The 17,398-nt window shown below is 41.6% G+C and overlaps 1 protein-coding gene across 5 annotated transcripts in view; it reads right to left on the bottom strand.

The window, feature by feature from the left end:
* Nucleotides 1-6,584: 6,584 nt before the first annotated feature.
* ADGRF1 (adhesion G protein-coupled receptor F1) overlaps nucleotides 6,585-17,398 on the bottom strand; it is a 43,363-nt gene continuing 32,549 nt past the window's right edge. For 3 of the 5 annotated variants that reach the window (XM_027602712.2, XM_027602711.2, XM_027602713.2), the window contains 5 exons: nucleotides 15,253-16,626; nucleotides 13,419-13,460; nucleotides 12,314-12,373; nucleotides 8,879-8,945; nucleotides 6,585-7,183 (listed from right to left, as the gene is read on the bottom strand). In XM_027602712.2, coding sequence (XP_027458513.2) covers nucleotides 7,110-7,183; nucleotides 8,879-8,945; nucleotides 12,314-12,373; nucleotides 13,419-13,460; nucleotides 15,253-16,626 — 1,617 coding nt within the window. In that variant the 3' untranslated portion in view covers nucleotides 6,585-7,109. The remainder of the gene's footprint in view (nucleotides 7,184-8,878; nucleotides 8,946-12,313; nucleotides 12,374-13,418; nucleotides 13,461-15,252; nucleotides 16,627-17,398) is intronic. The other 2 variants (XM_027602714.2, XM_027602715.2) reach the window with 2 other exon arrangements.

Raw genomic sequence — 17,398 nt, 5'->3', positions numbered from 1 at the left:
TTTGTGTCAGAGGTACAGGTCTGTGATTCATCAGTCTTACACAGTTCACATGTGTGATGGTGAGCCCCGCTGCCTTCTTAACAAAAGACAATTTGTCTTTCCACTTAAGAATCTCTCAAAAGGACACAGATTTGGGAATCTTGCCAAAATCTGCATCAGTCTGAGAAACCTTCTAGGTGCTACAGAATGACTATTCCTCAGCCCCTTTAGTTGTTCTGAAAGCAACAGGAAAACTTGGAGAAAATTATTCTTTCTAAAATTGCTAGGTACAGATCTGGAAGAGCTGATGCAATATAAGGCCAGGCAAAGTCTAAACATCATTCCATTCTATATATTCAGTGTGAAACTTTCCAACAGTGGGATTTCTTATTCTGCATGCTGATTATATTCTTATATCTTGATACAAGATGGGAATGAGCAAGTCAGGGTCTTTATCTTCCTTGACTCTTGCATCCTTGAAATCTCTCTTGAAATGCTTTTCTTAGCTTCTGAATTGCCTCATTCTCCTGGGTTCCCTCCTACTTCACAGGCTGCTCCTTCTCATTCCCCTTTCCTGGATCTTCCTCCTCTTCCTACCTTTAGATGATGAGGTGCTCAGGCTCAGTGCTTGGACCTCTTCACTTCTGCCCTGTACTCACTAGGTGATTTCATCGGTGCCATAGCTTTAAGCACCATCTTTAGCCCAGTAGACTAGTATACCCAGTGGCCAACTTGACATCTCAAATTGGAGGTCTCATAGGCATCTTGAAGACTGAAACAATGGGCCAAAGCCACATGGGCTTGGACAGTCCTGGGGCCTCTGAGTTCAAGGAAATGAATCAAGGGGACTTCCAATATTAAGATATCCCATGCCCTCTCCAATTTACACACACACACACACACACACACACACACACACACACACACACACCATTTATTTATATTTAACCATGGTTACTTGGATATGGTTTCAAGACTCAAAAAACTATAATTTCCTGCTTCTTAGGGAAAATCTCTGTTACCTGCTTTATCTTATTCTTGTGATAGTTATTTCCATATTTCTAAGTAAGATGATTATAGTGTTGCATCTTGGTTTCTCAGTTTTATTGATTTTCAAACACAAAGAAAGAAGATTTAGATCCTTCTGCTGTCCCCCCAAATAGACATCCTATTCTCTATCTTCCCAAATACTTATATTGTTATTATGTCAGTTATAACAAAGTCACTTTGCATGACTGGTATCCTATATACTCTCTTCATAGCAGAGCTAGGTAGCTTGTTTAATTACTTTTTCTTTTTGGCACATTTTGTTTCTGTTAGATGTAACACTTGTTTGTTTGTTTTTTTCACTTGTTTGGATTTCTGTGTTCTTATCAAAAATTCATCCCAACCCACCCCCAAGTACATAAATCTCTTCTAAATAACACTCGTATCTATTAGGTGTCCTATTATTTTCATCTTCTTGAGCAATCTCCCTACAGATCCAGCCTGGATCTGCCCCAGGCTATTGTCCAGGTAGCAAGTCCTTTTACCGCCACCCTGGATGCTCTCCCTGCCTCTCTCTTCCAATGCATCTTTGCATCTTTCGTTTCTGGGGTCCCAAGTCTTTTTCTTTCTGGGCTTATTGCCACACTTGGTATACTCTATTTCCCAACAGCTTTTGGGAAAGGAAGAATTGCAGGAAAATTTATGGAGAATTTCTGTGTCTGAAGAGATCTTATTTCTTCCTCGCACTTAGTTGTTTCTGGGTTGCAATAATCTTTTCTCAATATTTTGAAACCATTCTCCACTGTTATCTAGCTGACAATGTCACTGTGAAGAGTTCGATAATATTCTGATTTTGACCTTTTACATAAAACTTTTTTTTTCTCTGAAAATGTTTGGATCTTGTTTTTTGCTTCTGTGACCTGAAATTTCACAATGACGTTGTCTTAGTTGGTTCAGGCTGCTGTAACCAAATACCATAGACTGAGTGCCTTATAAACAACGTTTATTTCCCCTAGTTCTGAAGCCTGTAAGTCCAAGATCATGAGGCCAATATTGTCAGGTTCTGACGAAGGCCATCTTGGAAGATGCAGACTGCCAACTTTGGGCTTTGTTCACACTTGATGGAAGGGATTGGGGAGCTCTATGGAGTCTTTTATAAGAACACTAGTCCCGGGGCACCTGGGTGGCTCGATAGTTAAGCGTCTGCCTTTGGCTCAGGTCATGATCCCAGGCTGCACTTCCTACTACTATCAGCTAGAGGGGTTAGGTATTAACACATGAATTTGGAGGGACACAAACATAACTGTGGGTCTGTTTTCACCTACCATCTCCTTGAGTGTGGCCAGGACCTGTGACTTACTTCCAGCAGGAGAATATGGTAAAACTATGAGATGTCACTCCCCTGATTACCTCATGTCATATTCTGTCTTAAAAGCAGACTGCAGTGAGAGACTCTTTTTGCAGGCTTAAGGGCATAATTGGCCATGTTGGAGAATCCCATGTGGCAGGGAAGTATAGATGGCCTCTAGGGTCTCAGGGTAACCTCTAGCCAAGAGTCAACAAAAAATCAAGGTTCTCATTCCCACAACTACAAGGAAATGAATCCTGTCAACAAACTGAAGAAGTTGGAGTTCCCCAATCAAGCCTCCAGTTGAAAATGCAGCCCTTGATTGTAAGACCCTGAGCAGAGGACCCAGTTAGCTGGACCTGGACTCCTGGTCCATTGAAACTGTGAGATAATAAATGTCTGTTGTTTTAAACTCCTAAGTTTGTAGCAATTTTTTAATTCAGCAATAGCAAATATTGCAAAATGTCTTACTCTTTCTGACTCTTTTATCATTTTTAGTAGCATTTGGGAAAGGAGCTGAGGTGAATGTTGTGTGTAATCAATGGGTTAGACAAATACGGCATATGACATGTGATCAAACACACTTTTTTTTGTCTCTCATCATCCTTATAAAATTCATTCAGTGGGAAAACTTTTCCTTCCCACGAGATATGTTCCAGATATTACTGCAACATGCTCCAGCAATAGCAGCATTGTGGTCACTTTCAATAGCCAACATGCTCTCAGTTTGGTGATTAGGATGCCCAATCTCATGTAACAGTAATAACTACAAATAACTTGGCATTAAATTTCTCTTCTCCCCCAGTTGAGTCCTGCTTTGGGTTGGCTGCTTGCACTGGCACATTTTTGCTGATGGACATTTTTGCTTAGCTTTTCTTATTCTCCTTCTACCCCATCTTGGGCACTGAGGTTTCTGACCTCCTTTCCCTCAAGTCCAGGGAAGAGATGTTTGTATTACAAAATGGGGTTGCCTTCACATGGTGTCAGGTATCTCTGGATAATAAGGGAAGGTGCATTCAGAAACTCTTCAGAAATTCTATATCCCTGACCTCTCTCACATGTAATTCCTTTAACTTATGCAAATTCATCTGTATTGCAGGTGCTCACTTGTGGCTCCTTCCTCATCTCCTAATCTGGCTTCATCTCTAGCTTCTTGCTGCTCCACCTCCACCACTTTGGGTGGCCCTATATCACACAGTACCCAAGACAAACCCATATTGTCTCTCTCTTGCTTGCCAGTCTCACCATCCACCATGTGTGTGGGAAGCACCCTGCCAAAACCTAGGCAGAGACCATTCAGGGCCCCACTACCAGAGCTGTGGCCAGAGTTCCAGGTAAGAATCAGAACCCCCCTTTCCTCCTCCCAGTCAGCCATGTGATCTAATAGAAGGAGTAGAAATCTTTCATTAGGTTTGAGGTCAGGGGACAAGCATTTCTTCTTCTCTCACCTTTTGGAGTAGTTGAGGAGGTTCATGGAGCAGCCTTCTCCAAGGAAATTCTCAAAAAATTCTTTTGATTTGTGTATCTCTGTGGAGTATGAAACCATCTACTGGTCCCCCATCATTTCCTTTGAATATATCATTTTAGTATTTCATGTGTGTTGCGTCTTGGTGCCACATGGAACCTTACATTTTCGTTTGCTGTATGTATGCCTATTTCATCCACCACCATTAACTAGAAGTTCCCCCTTGTTCTCTTTACTTGAATAGTATGAAGGCTATTCATGTTGGGAGGCTAACAGATCCTTAAGACTTTATAACTCTCAGGGCGCCTGGGTGGCTCAGTCGTTAAGTGTCTGCCTTCGGCTCAGGTCATGATCCCAGGGTCTTGGGATCGAGCCCCACATCGGGCTCCCTGCTCTGCGGGAAGCCTGCTTCGCTTCTCCCTCTCCCACTCCTCCTGCTTGTGTTCCCTCTCTCACTGTGTCTCTCTCTGTCAAATAAATAAATAAAATCTTTAAAAAAAAAAAAAGACTTTATAACTCTTAAAATAGCCCATTCAGAAATCTGTTCTCTGTCCTACTTGAATATGCCTACTAATTGTTCAATGTGTCCATGGGACTGAATTCAGATGCACTGCCCTGAGTAGGACATGTCGTGGTAAAGAGCCTTGCCTGAGTACCAAATGGTTGGCACAAATTCACATACTCTGTTGCCATCCTCCAGCAGTGACTCCAAATGGGCATCATGAAAATGCAACCACGTCTCCTCTCTTGTCAGTAAGAGAACAGTGAAAGAATGTGGGGCCGGGACTATCCAGCCTGGAGTTTGACCTCTATGGGCTTGCTCGTCACTAAGTGCTGGCACTCACATCGTACCCGTCTAGCCTAAAAGACAGAACTGTTGACTGTCATTATACACAGGCAAGTGAGGCAGAAACTGGGAGGAAGCTATCCCGAGCCACTCTGATGCCATGAGTGTTGGGAGCCTTAGAGACTTCTAGGACCAGAACTCTTGGCGTGGGCATTGGCATGTCCATGAGAGAGAGGTGTGGGGCTGATGCTTCACCAAAGAGATTCTGTAAGCAGCAACTATGAATGTACCAGAACCAGGAAATGAGTCCAAGGTGGGTGGCCCTAGTCAGGGTCACCACAAATGACTGTGCAGATTATGGCCTAGACCACTTTCGGTAGCACCATTAATAGTGCAGGTATGAGAATGTCATCCTCTTCAGTACACAGCCTGTGAAGCCATATGTGGGGAACCTGTGAGGTTGTTCTTCATCATTCCCTTGGGGACTTCAAGAAATGACTGGGAGGACTTGTTGAAAGATCCTAATTTCAATTAAACAGACAAATAAGAACTCTAGCTGCTTATTATGGACTGAACTGTGTCTCCGCAAAGTTTGTATGTTGAAGCCCTAACCTCCAATGTGCCTGTATTTGGAGATAAGGCCATTTAGGAGGCAATTAAGGTTCAATGCGATGATCAGAGTGGGGTCCTCATCTGACAGGACTGGTATTCTTATAAAAGAAGAAGAGACACCAGAGACCTCTATTTACATACACACAGAGAAGAGGCCATGTGAGGACACAGCAAGAAGGCGGCAGTCTATGAGGAAGAGTGGTCTCATCAGAAAACAACCCTAAAGACAGCTTGATCGTGGATGTCTTAGCCTCCAGAACTGTGAGAAAATGAATTTCTGTTGTTTAAACCACTCAGTTGGTGGTATTTTGTTATGGCAGTCTGAGTTAATATACTTCTATAGAGAGCCATTAAAAGTGGACATGACTTCATCTTGTAATCACAGGCTGCTGAGACTCAGGCCATCAGGGCTACATGCAAAATCGTAACTAGATGATGCAAGATCACTAGAGGATTCTACAGACCAAAGAGTGTAGGATTTTAATTACAAGTACATAAACAATGCCATTTCCTTCTAGTCTGACTTATATAACCCGCTTCCCATTATAATTCAACATCCACAGCTACTGTCCTGACCCTGCCATTCACCATCCATGTTGCCCTGCTCACATTCTTTAACCTCTTTGTGCCTTTGCTTCTGCAGCTGTGGAGCAGGGACACTAATGTTCCCCATTCACAAGCTTATTATAAAGATTAAATGAGTTAATATAGGCAAGGCACTTAGAATAGTGGACACTTGCTTGAAACACTACCTCTGCAAATTTCTAGGATTTCTAAGATTTCTGGAAGTGGGGATGAATCAAAAGGCTCAGCCCTTCTGGGCTCAATAGTCAGGGTTAAAACTCAGGTGAGCCCAAGGGGTAAAAGTATAGAAAGGAAATGTCACTTCATGTGGTGTCTATCCACCTGCTGTTCTGTGTCTCATCTAACAGTGGCACTGGCTGTACATGCAAAGAATCCCAAAGTACTTACAGTGGTTATCAAAGAAAACCAGGATGTGTTAGGGTAGCTCCCTGGAAGGTGACAACCACAATCTCCTTCAATTTGCCTCTTACATAGAATTCTGGGAGTAATGAATCTCATTTCTGACCTTATAAATGTTGTTAGGATTTCAGGTGATTTCCAAAGGCTATTCTGGGCTGTAGAACTGGACTAGGAATCCAGAATCCTAAAAGTCCCCAGGACCCCTTTACCGGTTTCCCAATCTCCACAAGTCACCCCACCTCTCTGAACATCTGTTTCCTCATCTCTGCTCTAGATCAGCCTAGACACCTTACTTCACTGGACTGCGGACCAGATGAAAGCGCTTTGTAGACAGAAAAAGACTGCATTACCTATGAAATCATATTATTATACATCCCAACTAATGCCTACAAAGCTGTCTGAAATGGAATTTTTTATTTTATTTCTGATTAAATTTCAAAATTAAGTGATTAAACCTAAAAGGCAAAAAAAAGCATATAATTCAACTGAAAAATTTGGGAGGGAAATGCCCTTTCTCTAGGAAATTTGCACCAATGACTTTTTGATAGAAAGCACACATGGTCCATCAATTTATCTAAGGTGATTTTATGATGTTTTCTTACTCCAATTCAGATAACTGGAAATGCCACATGAATAATGCTATTTTATAAGAAAGGAAATCATAGTTTGTGGCAGTGAAAAGCTGGTACCACTGACGCAATTTCCAATAAAACCTACTTTTCTACACTTATGAAGCAATTCCTTTGGATCAAACCACATGGAAATAAATCGTTCCATTTAACTGAAGATACAAAGAGCAGTGATGAAGCTGCTGAAACCTTCTTATTTTATTCCAGACTCCTAAATCAGAAAGTTCCATTTAAGATTGAGCTAATTTTTTCACTGACATTTAGCTCTAAATGTCAAGTTGCACCAAAAAATTTTTCTTGATTTTATGGTTCGCAGCCTTATTCAGTTGATAAAAACTGAGTTAGCATGATGTCATTTGAGGATTCTCCAGTGTGAGAAAATGCATAAATGCCTAAGAGAGGAAAGAGAGGATAAGAGTTATTGTTTCTATGTTGGAATCAAGCATGAGACCAAAATGAAAATAAGCCTGTGCAACTTCTGACAACTCTGGCCAGTTCTGGGAAGATGGGAAGGCTACAGAAGGCAATTGGTTGACAGTATTTCATTAACGCCAAAGAGACCTGCATTTGTCAGACATCTCTCATTTGAGAAGAGAACCATCACATCTTTCAGATACTGCTGGGAAATGAGATAAAGTAGATTTGAGATCATAAAATGTTATTGTTAGAAGGAAATTCCGTGGTCTCTTCGTTTTTCATTTTACTGATGAGGGACAAATATCCGAAAAGTTAAGAGGTTTGTAAAAAGCACTCAGGCTGGTTGGTGACAGTGATAACGGGACCCATGTCTTCTGGGTGAGCATGCTGAACATTTTGGGAGGGAAGTGCCTTTTCAAGTTCAGAACCTTGAACTTTATTTTGGAAGTCAAATAATTTTTCTTGCAATCTAAAATGAGTGGCCCATTTCCCTGCTTTAATAAAGATATTAACATAATTTAACATGAAATGGAACTCCGGCACTTAAAGATGACTTCAGCTTGAATTGTAATGCAGGGACTCTTCCTCACCTCCCATGCTCCACTCTTCTCCTCCAGGCATAGGGCGACTATTTGCAATGCTTACATCGCAGTCTTCCAGGAGCTGAGTATCATTGACTTTAACAACAGCCAATACATGAGCATAAAAGCAATGCATGTCACAGGTGGAGGGGAGGGTGCTTTCTCACCCATAGCAGGTAGTGGCTTCTCCCATGGCGAGAACATTTGAGAGGGTATGTCTGTTGGGGGACAAATACCTGGCCCATGCCCACTGCTCAGCAGCTGACACAAGAAGGGTGACTCTCCAGTCAAGACACAATTGGTGTTCATCTAACCACACTCCTGCACCCCATGAGCCCAACGATCAATGTCACTGATTTATAGAATGTCTAAGTGAGGAAATGACTGTCATTTGTGATGAAATTAAAAGGGACAATAGTGGTCTCCATGAGCATCAACTTCCCGACCATGTTCTATCAGCCCTGAGCACCAGCCAGATGAGCTCCAGAAACATGGCCAACTGATTCTACTGCACTTCTCACATGAGGTTTTTAACAGTAGACCTTCAGGGAAAAATGGAGGGGGGGAAAATCAGAGGCAGAGACGAACATGAGAGACTACAGACTCTGAGAAACAAACTGAGGGTTCTAGAGGGGAGGGGGTGGGGGGATGGGTTAGCCTGGTGATGGGTATTAAAGAGGGCATGTTCTGCGTGGAGCACTGGGTGTTATGCACAAACAATGAATCATGGAACACTACATCAAAAACTAATGATGTAATGAATGGCGACTAACATAACATAATAAAATGAAATTTAAAAAAAAAACACAGTAGACTTTCAGGAGTGCCTGGGTGGTTCAGTTGGTCAAGTGTCTGCCTTCAGCTTAGGGTCATGATCCCAGGGTCCCGGGACTGAGTCCTGCATCAGGCTCCCTGCTCAGCGAGGAGTCTGTTTCTCCCTCTCCCTCTGCCCCTCCCCCCCACTTGTGCGCTCTCTCAAATAATAAAAAATAAATAAAAATAAATTTAAAAGTAGCCCTTCAGTTTTCCTCATACGATATATTCACATTCTTCCACTTTTTATTAACATTTGGCTTACTGTTAACTCACCTTTGCACTGCAATGGGTTGAAAGGTTTTGGGAATTTGGGTTTGGCAGATACATCTGATGAGTCTTGCTGCATCAAAGAAAAACAAGTCATTCGGACATTAGTAGTATTCTTTTAGTCATGCTCTGCATTTCCCAACATCTTAATGTCATTAGCGATTCTTTACTTCACTTATGTGGTGCCCTATTCTCTTTTCAAGAAATTAGAGTACTCCTTTCTTACCCTTTCTCCAGCTTTTATCTATTTAAAATGCCTAAGAATGTATTTCTAAGTGAATCTTGTGTTCCTGTTTATTCTCACAACTTTTAACAACAAACTAGAAAGCAGTTTTAAGGAAAGCATTATCTTTTTGCATGTCCGTGCTTACATTTCTTTGGTTCACACATTTATCTCTAGAAGAGGAGCCCATTGAGAAAAAAACAATAGTTCTATAAAAATGGTCTCAAATAAAACTTCGCCTTATTCTCACTCATCTTAGCATTCAAATCCCTTTGTGAATAATCTTTTAGTAACTGGAACAGAGGCTAAACGGAGTTCCAAATTTTGAAAACTGAATTATCTAATAGAAATAAAATACTTAAATAAAAAACATGTACTTATGGGGAAAGGTAGAAGTTTAAGATACATTGTGTCTTTGTCCACTTGTTAATTGGTTTATTCATTAATTTTACATCTCCTATTGAGTACCACCGTGTGCTAGACACTAGGAATATTGGAAAGAATTAGCTTCCATTTCCTGCCATAGTCCGTGTCATGAGGAAGCTAAATCAAGACAGGAGAAATAGACTCTTGTCATATGCAGTGGACAGCCCGGTGATAGCTCCTGATTTTCACTGAAATACATAAATGGCTACCCCACACTGAGCCCTGGGGAAAAAAATTATCATAGAGACAGGAATGAGAAATGTCCAAAAGTTCCAAAGCAAAATAACTGATTTTCTAGAATTCAGGACTCAGGAAATATATAATACTACAACCCTAAAGAAAATTTCTATAGTCGTTATCATTGCATTTAAAACTGCATCCTGCACCATTTGGAGAGAAGAATCTTAGATTGCAACACACTCAGGGACTCTACACAGTCTGGGGAAAAGCAGCCTCTTCAGTAATGGGGCTAAGCTGCTGGTCAAATAACAAGACCTGAGTCATTGGAACCATTAATAAATAAATCTCTTCTCTCTGGGGAGAGAGTCAGTAGGAGCCACCAGTGTCTGTCTCTCGATGAAGAGTTACAGAGAACATGGCCAGGGACAATGGAAGGGCCAGGAAGGGGCCCTGAGCCCCCAGCAGGAAGAGGATTTGGGGAGAAACCACACTGTAGGTCCACACAGTGTCATGGTGGCTTGAGGGATGGTCCTTGTGGAGAACACTGTTGGCTTCTTTAATTCCTTTCATTCAACAACCCAAATTTTCACTACCCTTTTAAGACCTCTATTTTACCATCCATTTTCCCATCTTTTAGTGGACAGCCTTTTCTCCTACTTTAAAACAAAACAAAACAAAAAGGTATCCAGGTCTGAACTGTCTCACACAGTGACTCAATCTGCACACGTTGCTCTATCTGCCATCAGACTGGTGCTACCTGTGTCTGGGGAAGAAGCTGATCCCTCCATTTTCAGTCCAGCCACTCCATCTGCCTTTCCAGGAATCCTCTTCCCTCAGCCATTCCCCCCGCCAACCCCTATTTGTCTTCAGACTCTCTCAGACTCTCTTTGCTGGCTCATCCCTCCCAGCATATGGACTTGCTCACATCCTCGTGACTCAGCTGTACCATCGCTGCTGGTCCCAAGTCTGTGTCTGGTTTCCACCCTCACTCTCTTTTCTCTAACAACAAGTTTCTTGACAGGAACATTCCCACTGAGGTATCTCTTCCTCGCCTTCTCCTTCCTCAACTACTATAATTTGGTTTCCTGCTTTACACTCAAACTCCCTCAGAAAATTACAAACACCCATCTTCTCTTTTGCCAAATATACATTTATTTTAACGCAAATGAACCACCTAACCTGAAAACAAAGTCCCATTTTTGTCATCTGATTTAAAAATGACATGGGGAAAGGAGTACAAATCCAGAAGATGTAAAGAAAAGTGTCAACACTTTACATTAGAAACGGGGAGAAAAAACACTGTCGGGCACCCTTACTTTTGTTCTTGTTTTAATTTACTTTGGGGTGTTTTTCTCTCTTCGGTTTTCAAATGAGAAAAACCCTCACTTCCTGGCAGGGTGGGGGGTGTCTTTCTCACTTTATTAACAACAGGTTTTTCTATACTGCAGTCACATAGGCTGTGGCTCCCTCCTTTTCTTATGCATAGTGACTGATTTATTAGTTTCACATTCTCCGGTTCAAGAGATTTTAGTTCTTCAAGACATAAACTCACAAATCACAGAAAGTCAGAACTTCTGCTTTGAGTAACTAGTCCAACAGTTAATGTCGACAGTTGAAAGAAATGAAAACTGAATGGTACCGTGTGACTCTCCTAGGATCACTCAGCCAATCGGTTACTGAGTCAGAAATAACAGGACAGGTCTGTGGGTGATGGGGCCACTGCTCCCTAATTCACAGCAGAGCCCCATACTAGGAAATGCAGACCCAGAGAAAATTTTTAAGGTCAAAGGTTAATTTCCTCACTTCTTAAAAATTATTATTTCAAAAGTTTATATTGTCCCTTGTAAAAATCTCTAAACACCCATGTAGCTTTTCAGGCACTTAAGTCAGTTGACTTTTATCAGACCCAGAAATCTCTGCCTTAGAGCTCCTTCTGAAAGGCCTTCAGTGTTTTGCTGAAGGGCAGAAGTCTAAATCAACTTCGAAAATACAAAATATGAACACGAGGCGCTTTTGTTGCTAACTCTACTCTCCTTCAACGGACTGCACTTTCATGGCAAAGAATGAAACAGGAATCCTCTGTCTCCATCCAAATGTCTCAGTTGGTAGATTTAGGAGCTCAAGTTGCAAGAGTCTGAGTCAGTTATGCCAGCTGAAGGGGGAAAACTCAGAGAACATCTCGCATATTATAAGTTAACCAAGATTTCACCCTTTCCTTTTGCGAAGGCAAAATAATCTACAGGAGGTCCAGAAAGTCAGGCAGAGAAAAGGTTCTCACTGACTTTAGATGTTGGAAGGCAAGTCCAACTAAAGCAAATGATACAGTTCAAAGGCTTTTGCCCACGGCAGCATGCACAGACCTCAATGCTTGAGCATCTTTGCCCCTTTCCGTGGCTTCTCATTCACTCGTTCCCTGGGTCATTTTCTCACTCACTCAACTTTATAAGTAGCGACCCTGTGCTGGGCACCACGCCAGATAGACAAAATAAAATGGTGACAGAGGTTCAGGGGGTAGGGTAACACAAAAGTGGGCTGACTGTGGGACTGCACACAGAGAAAAGTGTAAAACCGGAACTTCATGCATTGGACCTATAGCAGAAGGAGATAATTACCTTGGACGCTTGCTTCCAAGAGCTTAAAGGAGACAATTTGCTAAACAGCAATTGTCGCAGCTAGAAGGCAACAAAGAAATATTGAGGAGAGGCACATATACAATCAAAATAGACAAATCCAGAACAAAACTGCAGATTGGGATTGTTACTTAATAGAGGTATTTCCTGGAAGCACTTAATAGACCATCAGTATGGCTAAAAAAATATTTCTTTTATTTGTTTGCTTTACCTATAAACAAATCTAGGTTTAAACAAAAAACAGTATCAAAAGCCATAGTAATTCAGATTCTAGACAATAGTAATTGGCAATAATTGCTAAATTGAAATTTATCTCTGAAGTAAAGAGTTTCCTAACCATGTGAATAGTGCCACTGAGAGAATTATTTAGTCCAATTAAGAACAGCAAATTGCTTCTTTGTAAACAGGGGTTTTGTGTATGTGCTACAATTGTGCTAATTATAAAATCTTCTTATCTTCTTATTAAAAACAAAGTCTCTATCACTTAGTTTGCTTACTGTCTTTGCCTCTCTCAACAGAATTGCTCAACGCTTGGGAAAAATAATGAAACAAGTTTATATAAATTTTTTCTATCATCTTTTCCTTATATTTGTCATCCTTCATTAGAGATTTTATTTAATGTTAAAGGCTATTTATATTTACCATATAAAACTCTAGAAATGTAGAAGTAGAAACGTCTTTCAGCATATTCTATGTAAATGCATGCATTTAATAAAAGAGCAAAAGGGAATCCACCCCTCCGGAAAGTACTTTTGCTCTTTGATGATTGCCAAACCATAGATTAAAGTCGCAAAATGAAAAGTAAAAACAATTTCCCTTTTTTCTATAATGTTTAGATTATAATGTTGTGATTAGTTCTATATTGTTTTCTTATCAGCACATTATATGTTTGTGATTAGTTCTATATAGTTTTCCTACCAACAGTGAGTGTTTTCACTGAGTCTGCCTTTTATAAAATTATAGAATTTGATGGCAAGAGTACCCATGGTCTCACCTCTTATATGTGAGTAAGAGCCTAGAACTGAAAGGGAAGGGCTGGATGCCTGGATTAGAAGAAGGAGGTGAAGAGAGAAATCAACACACCTACCTTACTGTCCAAGAGCATTCCAAAACATAAGATGAAAAAACCCTTAAAAAAAAAAAGGAATAAATCACCTGTGTGGTCTTTTCTTCTTCAGAGAAGAAAGCATTGCTGTGTAATACTATTCTATCACCCAACGTTGGTTTCTTGCCTGTCTCCCTACTATGGACTCCTCAAAGGCAAGGACACCAGCTGACTCCACCATGCCTGGCATAACACAAAGAAAGCACTCAAAAAAAAAAAAAATGTTTTTGTTGAAGGTATAAACAAATAAATGGGTGAATAAGGTTTTAAATGCATGCAGAGCTTTCTTTTCCCCTTTGTGTCATCCTAAACGCCAAACAAATAATTTCCATTTGCTTCTATAGCTTAGTCTTTCTTTAGAGCAGGCATTAAATAAACATTTACTAAGTGCACGTAAATCTGTGACGGCAGCGGGCACTGAGGTCCAACCCTAAGAAGAGGACCTATATCTGCACCCTTCCCATCAAGTCCAGCCCTTGGGGAACTCTTGGCAGAGGCTTTCTTAGACCTGGAGATCCTCTTCCCAGTCAGAACACCCTCAGTGGGTACCTGTTCCCACAGCATTTCACCATGGACCTGCTCTAGGCAGAAGCTCCCTACACCTGCCACCATTAGGCACGTGCTCCCGTGGTTTGCCATCTGTACCTACCACCGAAACGTTCACTGGTGTGCTGATGTAGGTGAAGAACCAGCTGCTTTTATTTTTTTTAATTTTATTTTATTATGTTAATCACCATACATTACATCACTAGTTTTTGATGTAGTGTTCCATGATTCATTGTTTGCGTATAACACACAGTGCTCCATCCAATATGCTTTTAGAAGACAGATTAGCACTTCCTACATGCCAGGCACTGTGCTGAGAGCTAAATTATGTCATTTAATTTACTTTATGATATAGGTAATAATATTATCCCTGTCTAACAGATGAGAGAAGTGAAAGAGAGATTAAGTAATTTTTTAGAGGTCACAGTACATAATGTGACATATTTGAGCTCAGACCTATTTAACTCCACAGCTCAAACGTTTAACCACCCCTGCCCTGAATCACTGTGCAGAGGTGATCAGCAAACTTTCATTGAACCAAGATTAAAGGCTCTCTTCCTGACTCAGGGAAACCTAAAGATTACTTTGTCAACCTACTCTCTGAACACTTTTTGATTGTGGAATGTAAAACCCATGCTTTGCAGCAGGTGTAGGCAAACTTTTTCTGCAAAGAGCCAGATAGGACATGTTTTAGGCTCTGCAGGTCATACAGGTGTAACTGCTCAACTTTGTTAGGGTAAAGAAAGCAGCCACAGACCATACCTACACAAATGGGCATGGCTGTGCTCCAATAAAACTTTATTGACTAAAACAGAACTGGCTACAGTTTGCCAGATCCTGCTCTGTTGTGCTCTAGAGACTTCTTGCACACCATTCAGAGTCAACAAGCGCTCCTGAGTTCTTTCCCTTTCCCTGTGTGCTTTTGCAGAGGTCTGCCCAAGAGAAAGAGGACTAGGTCGGCATCAAGAGGCATTAACATTAGCTTTATGAACTCAAACGTTTAAAATCCTGGATGGATTCCTGAAGAATCCTCATATTCTGCCTCAGTATGAGAATAACTGCTGGAAAATACGGATCCTGCTTTCTGTTTATGTATTTTCTATTCACTGTTGCCAGGCATTGTTGGTTACAGGCCTGTTGGAGATGGAGAGACGCAATAGCCTCCAGAGTGGTGTTACCAACCTCAGTTCTCTCTAATGATTCCAGTCACCTGATGATATAAGAAGTTAGTCTAAAAAAAAAAAAAAAAAGTTATTCTTATTGTTCTCACCTGGAATGCATTGAGTACTGCAAAAATAACATGCCAAGCCAGATTCCGGTTGTCCACTATTGTTCCTATGCCAAAGCCCCAGGTGAGCCCCAGCAGAGGGGTCAGGATGAGAAGGCTCTTCCCCATGCGGACAATCGTGGCCTTATTCTCCTGACCGGGTCTTTCTCCAACAGTGGGCCTCCAGAGCTTCGTGAGAACTAAGGACACCACCATCAAATTCACAGCCACAACAGTCAGTGCAGGAACAGCAAAGGCCAAGAGGGGTTTGCTCCTATCAGACCAGTTAAGCCAACACGCGTCTTTCCTTTTGTAGTCATTGCTTGGCTGTGTGACTGCAATCGTGATGACAGATATGACCAGAGGGCACCCATAGCCCAGGCAGAAGCCGACAGCCATCATTGAAGGCATGGCCATGTGATGGAACACGAGGAGGATCCTATACATCAGCAGGATGCCGAGCGTGAGCATCCAAAAGAACAAGGAAAGGTAGAAAAAGTGCATGAAGAACACTGCAGCTATACAGACTCCGGAAAGGTTTAGGGTGGAGCCTCCAATGGCAGCGACAAGAAACCAAACATCAGCAATCAGGAGGCACAGGGCTATGTTCACCATGCAAACATGACGTGTGTAGGAGGTTTGGTTTTTCTTGACCTGCTTCCAAAATAGAGCTTCAATGATCAGGCATAAGGTAAGACTTCCAATGGAGATGCCCAGTCCCACAAAGGTGATCCATTTCACCACAGGGATGATGGTAGTGGGGACAAAGGGTGACATCAGTACAGAGAAGGAGGTCAGGTGAGTACATCGGCATATTACTGTGTCTGGAGTTTCGTTCACCAGGTGGCAGCCTGCATTGTTCCACTGCAAACCACTGAAATCCCAAAACACACAATGAGGCTGGCTCAGATTTGACTCTATCTTAGAAAAAGTCAGGAAAATCTCATTTATGGAAAAGTTTTGAATAATCGTGGATATCATGGGCCCATTGACCTGAGCATTTCCATTTTTGGTAATGGATAGGATATTCCCCAGGGTCAATGAGGTCATGCTGATAATAGTTTCTGGAAGGGACGACCGGAATTGGTCTGACTCAATTAACACATGGCCTCTGATGGGAATGGAGGCATTTGGGAGGAACATTTCGGTCTGATAGTTGTAACCCATCTTGAGTTGGCTTTGGGACACAGGAATACCTTCCCAGTTAATGAATTCCCTAGAAAAATTCAGAGGCAGAGCTGTTGGAGGTACAAGGCTACTGATGTTTTCCAGTGTCTTCAGTAACCGTGAGCTGGCATGCTCTTCTTCCTGCAGTAACACTGTCCAGTTGGTTATTGATGCTGAATTCAGGATGTGGTCAGCTATACTGATGACATCCTGAAATACAAGGATGAAAGTCAGTTTGTGTTTTGAATAAGCAGGTCAGAGCAGTAGGAGGGGATAATCATTAGTATTAAGGTCAGCAAAATTGCCCAGAGAGTTCACCCAGATGAGGACCACAGCAAACTCATTGGCAAAATCAGTTTAGTCACTCTGCATGGTGGAAGCTTTGGGTTAAGAAACTTGGGTCAGTGGAATCATATAAGTTGCAGAGTGATCTTCCCAGGGCATTCCTATGCACACTGGGGTTCCAGCATAGCTGAGAAAGAATCCTGTGATGTGCGCTGCATCAGGGCCGACTTCCTTCCTCAGAGATGACAAACACACCTGCCTTACTGCTCAGGCTTAGGCTCAGAGAGTGGGACATTATTCTCAACTGCTTTCCAACATTATGTTTGTTTCACTAACATCAGAAGTTCTAAATTCATGTCATGGACATTCAAGTGAAATTCACGTGGATTTATGAATTAATAGAAGAGAATATAAAGCAAAAGAAGAAGAGGATATAAAGCAAAAATCCTTAAACACTGGACGAGTGACTGAGAAACATGGAACTGTTGTGGGTTTTAAGAGTCAGTCTTAGTTTCTCAAAATGGTTGAAAGACCTAAATGTGAGACAGGAGTCCATCAAAATCCTAAAGGAGAACACAGGCAGCAACCTCTTTGACCTCAGCGGCAGCAACTTCTTCCTAGAAACATTGCCAAAGGCAAGGGAAGCAAGGGCAAAAATGAACTATTGGGATTTCATCAAGATAAAAAGCTTTTGCAC

Source organism: Zalophus californianus, chromosome 7, assembly GCF_009762305.2.
Source record: "Zalophus californianus isolate mZalCal1 chromosome 7, mZalCal1.pri.v2, whole genome shotgun sequence".
Lineage (NCBI taxonomy): Eukaryota > Metazoa > Chordata > Mammalia > Carnivora > Otariidae > Zalophus > Zalophus californianus.
This window is presented reverse-complemented; position numbering and strand designations above follow the sequence as displayed.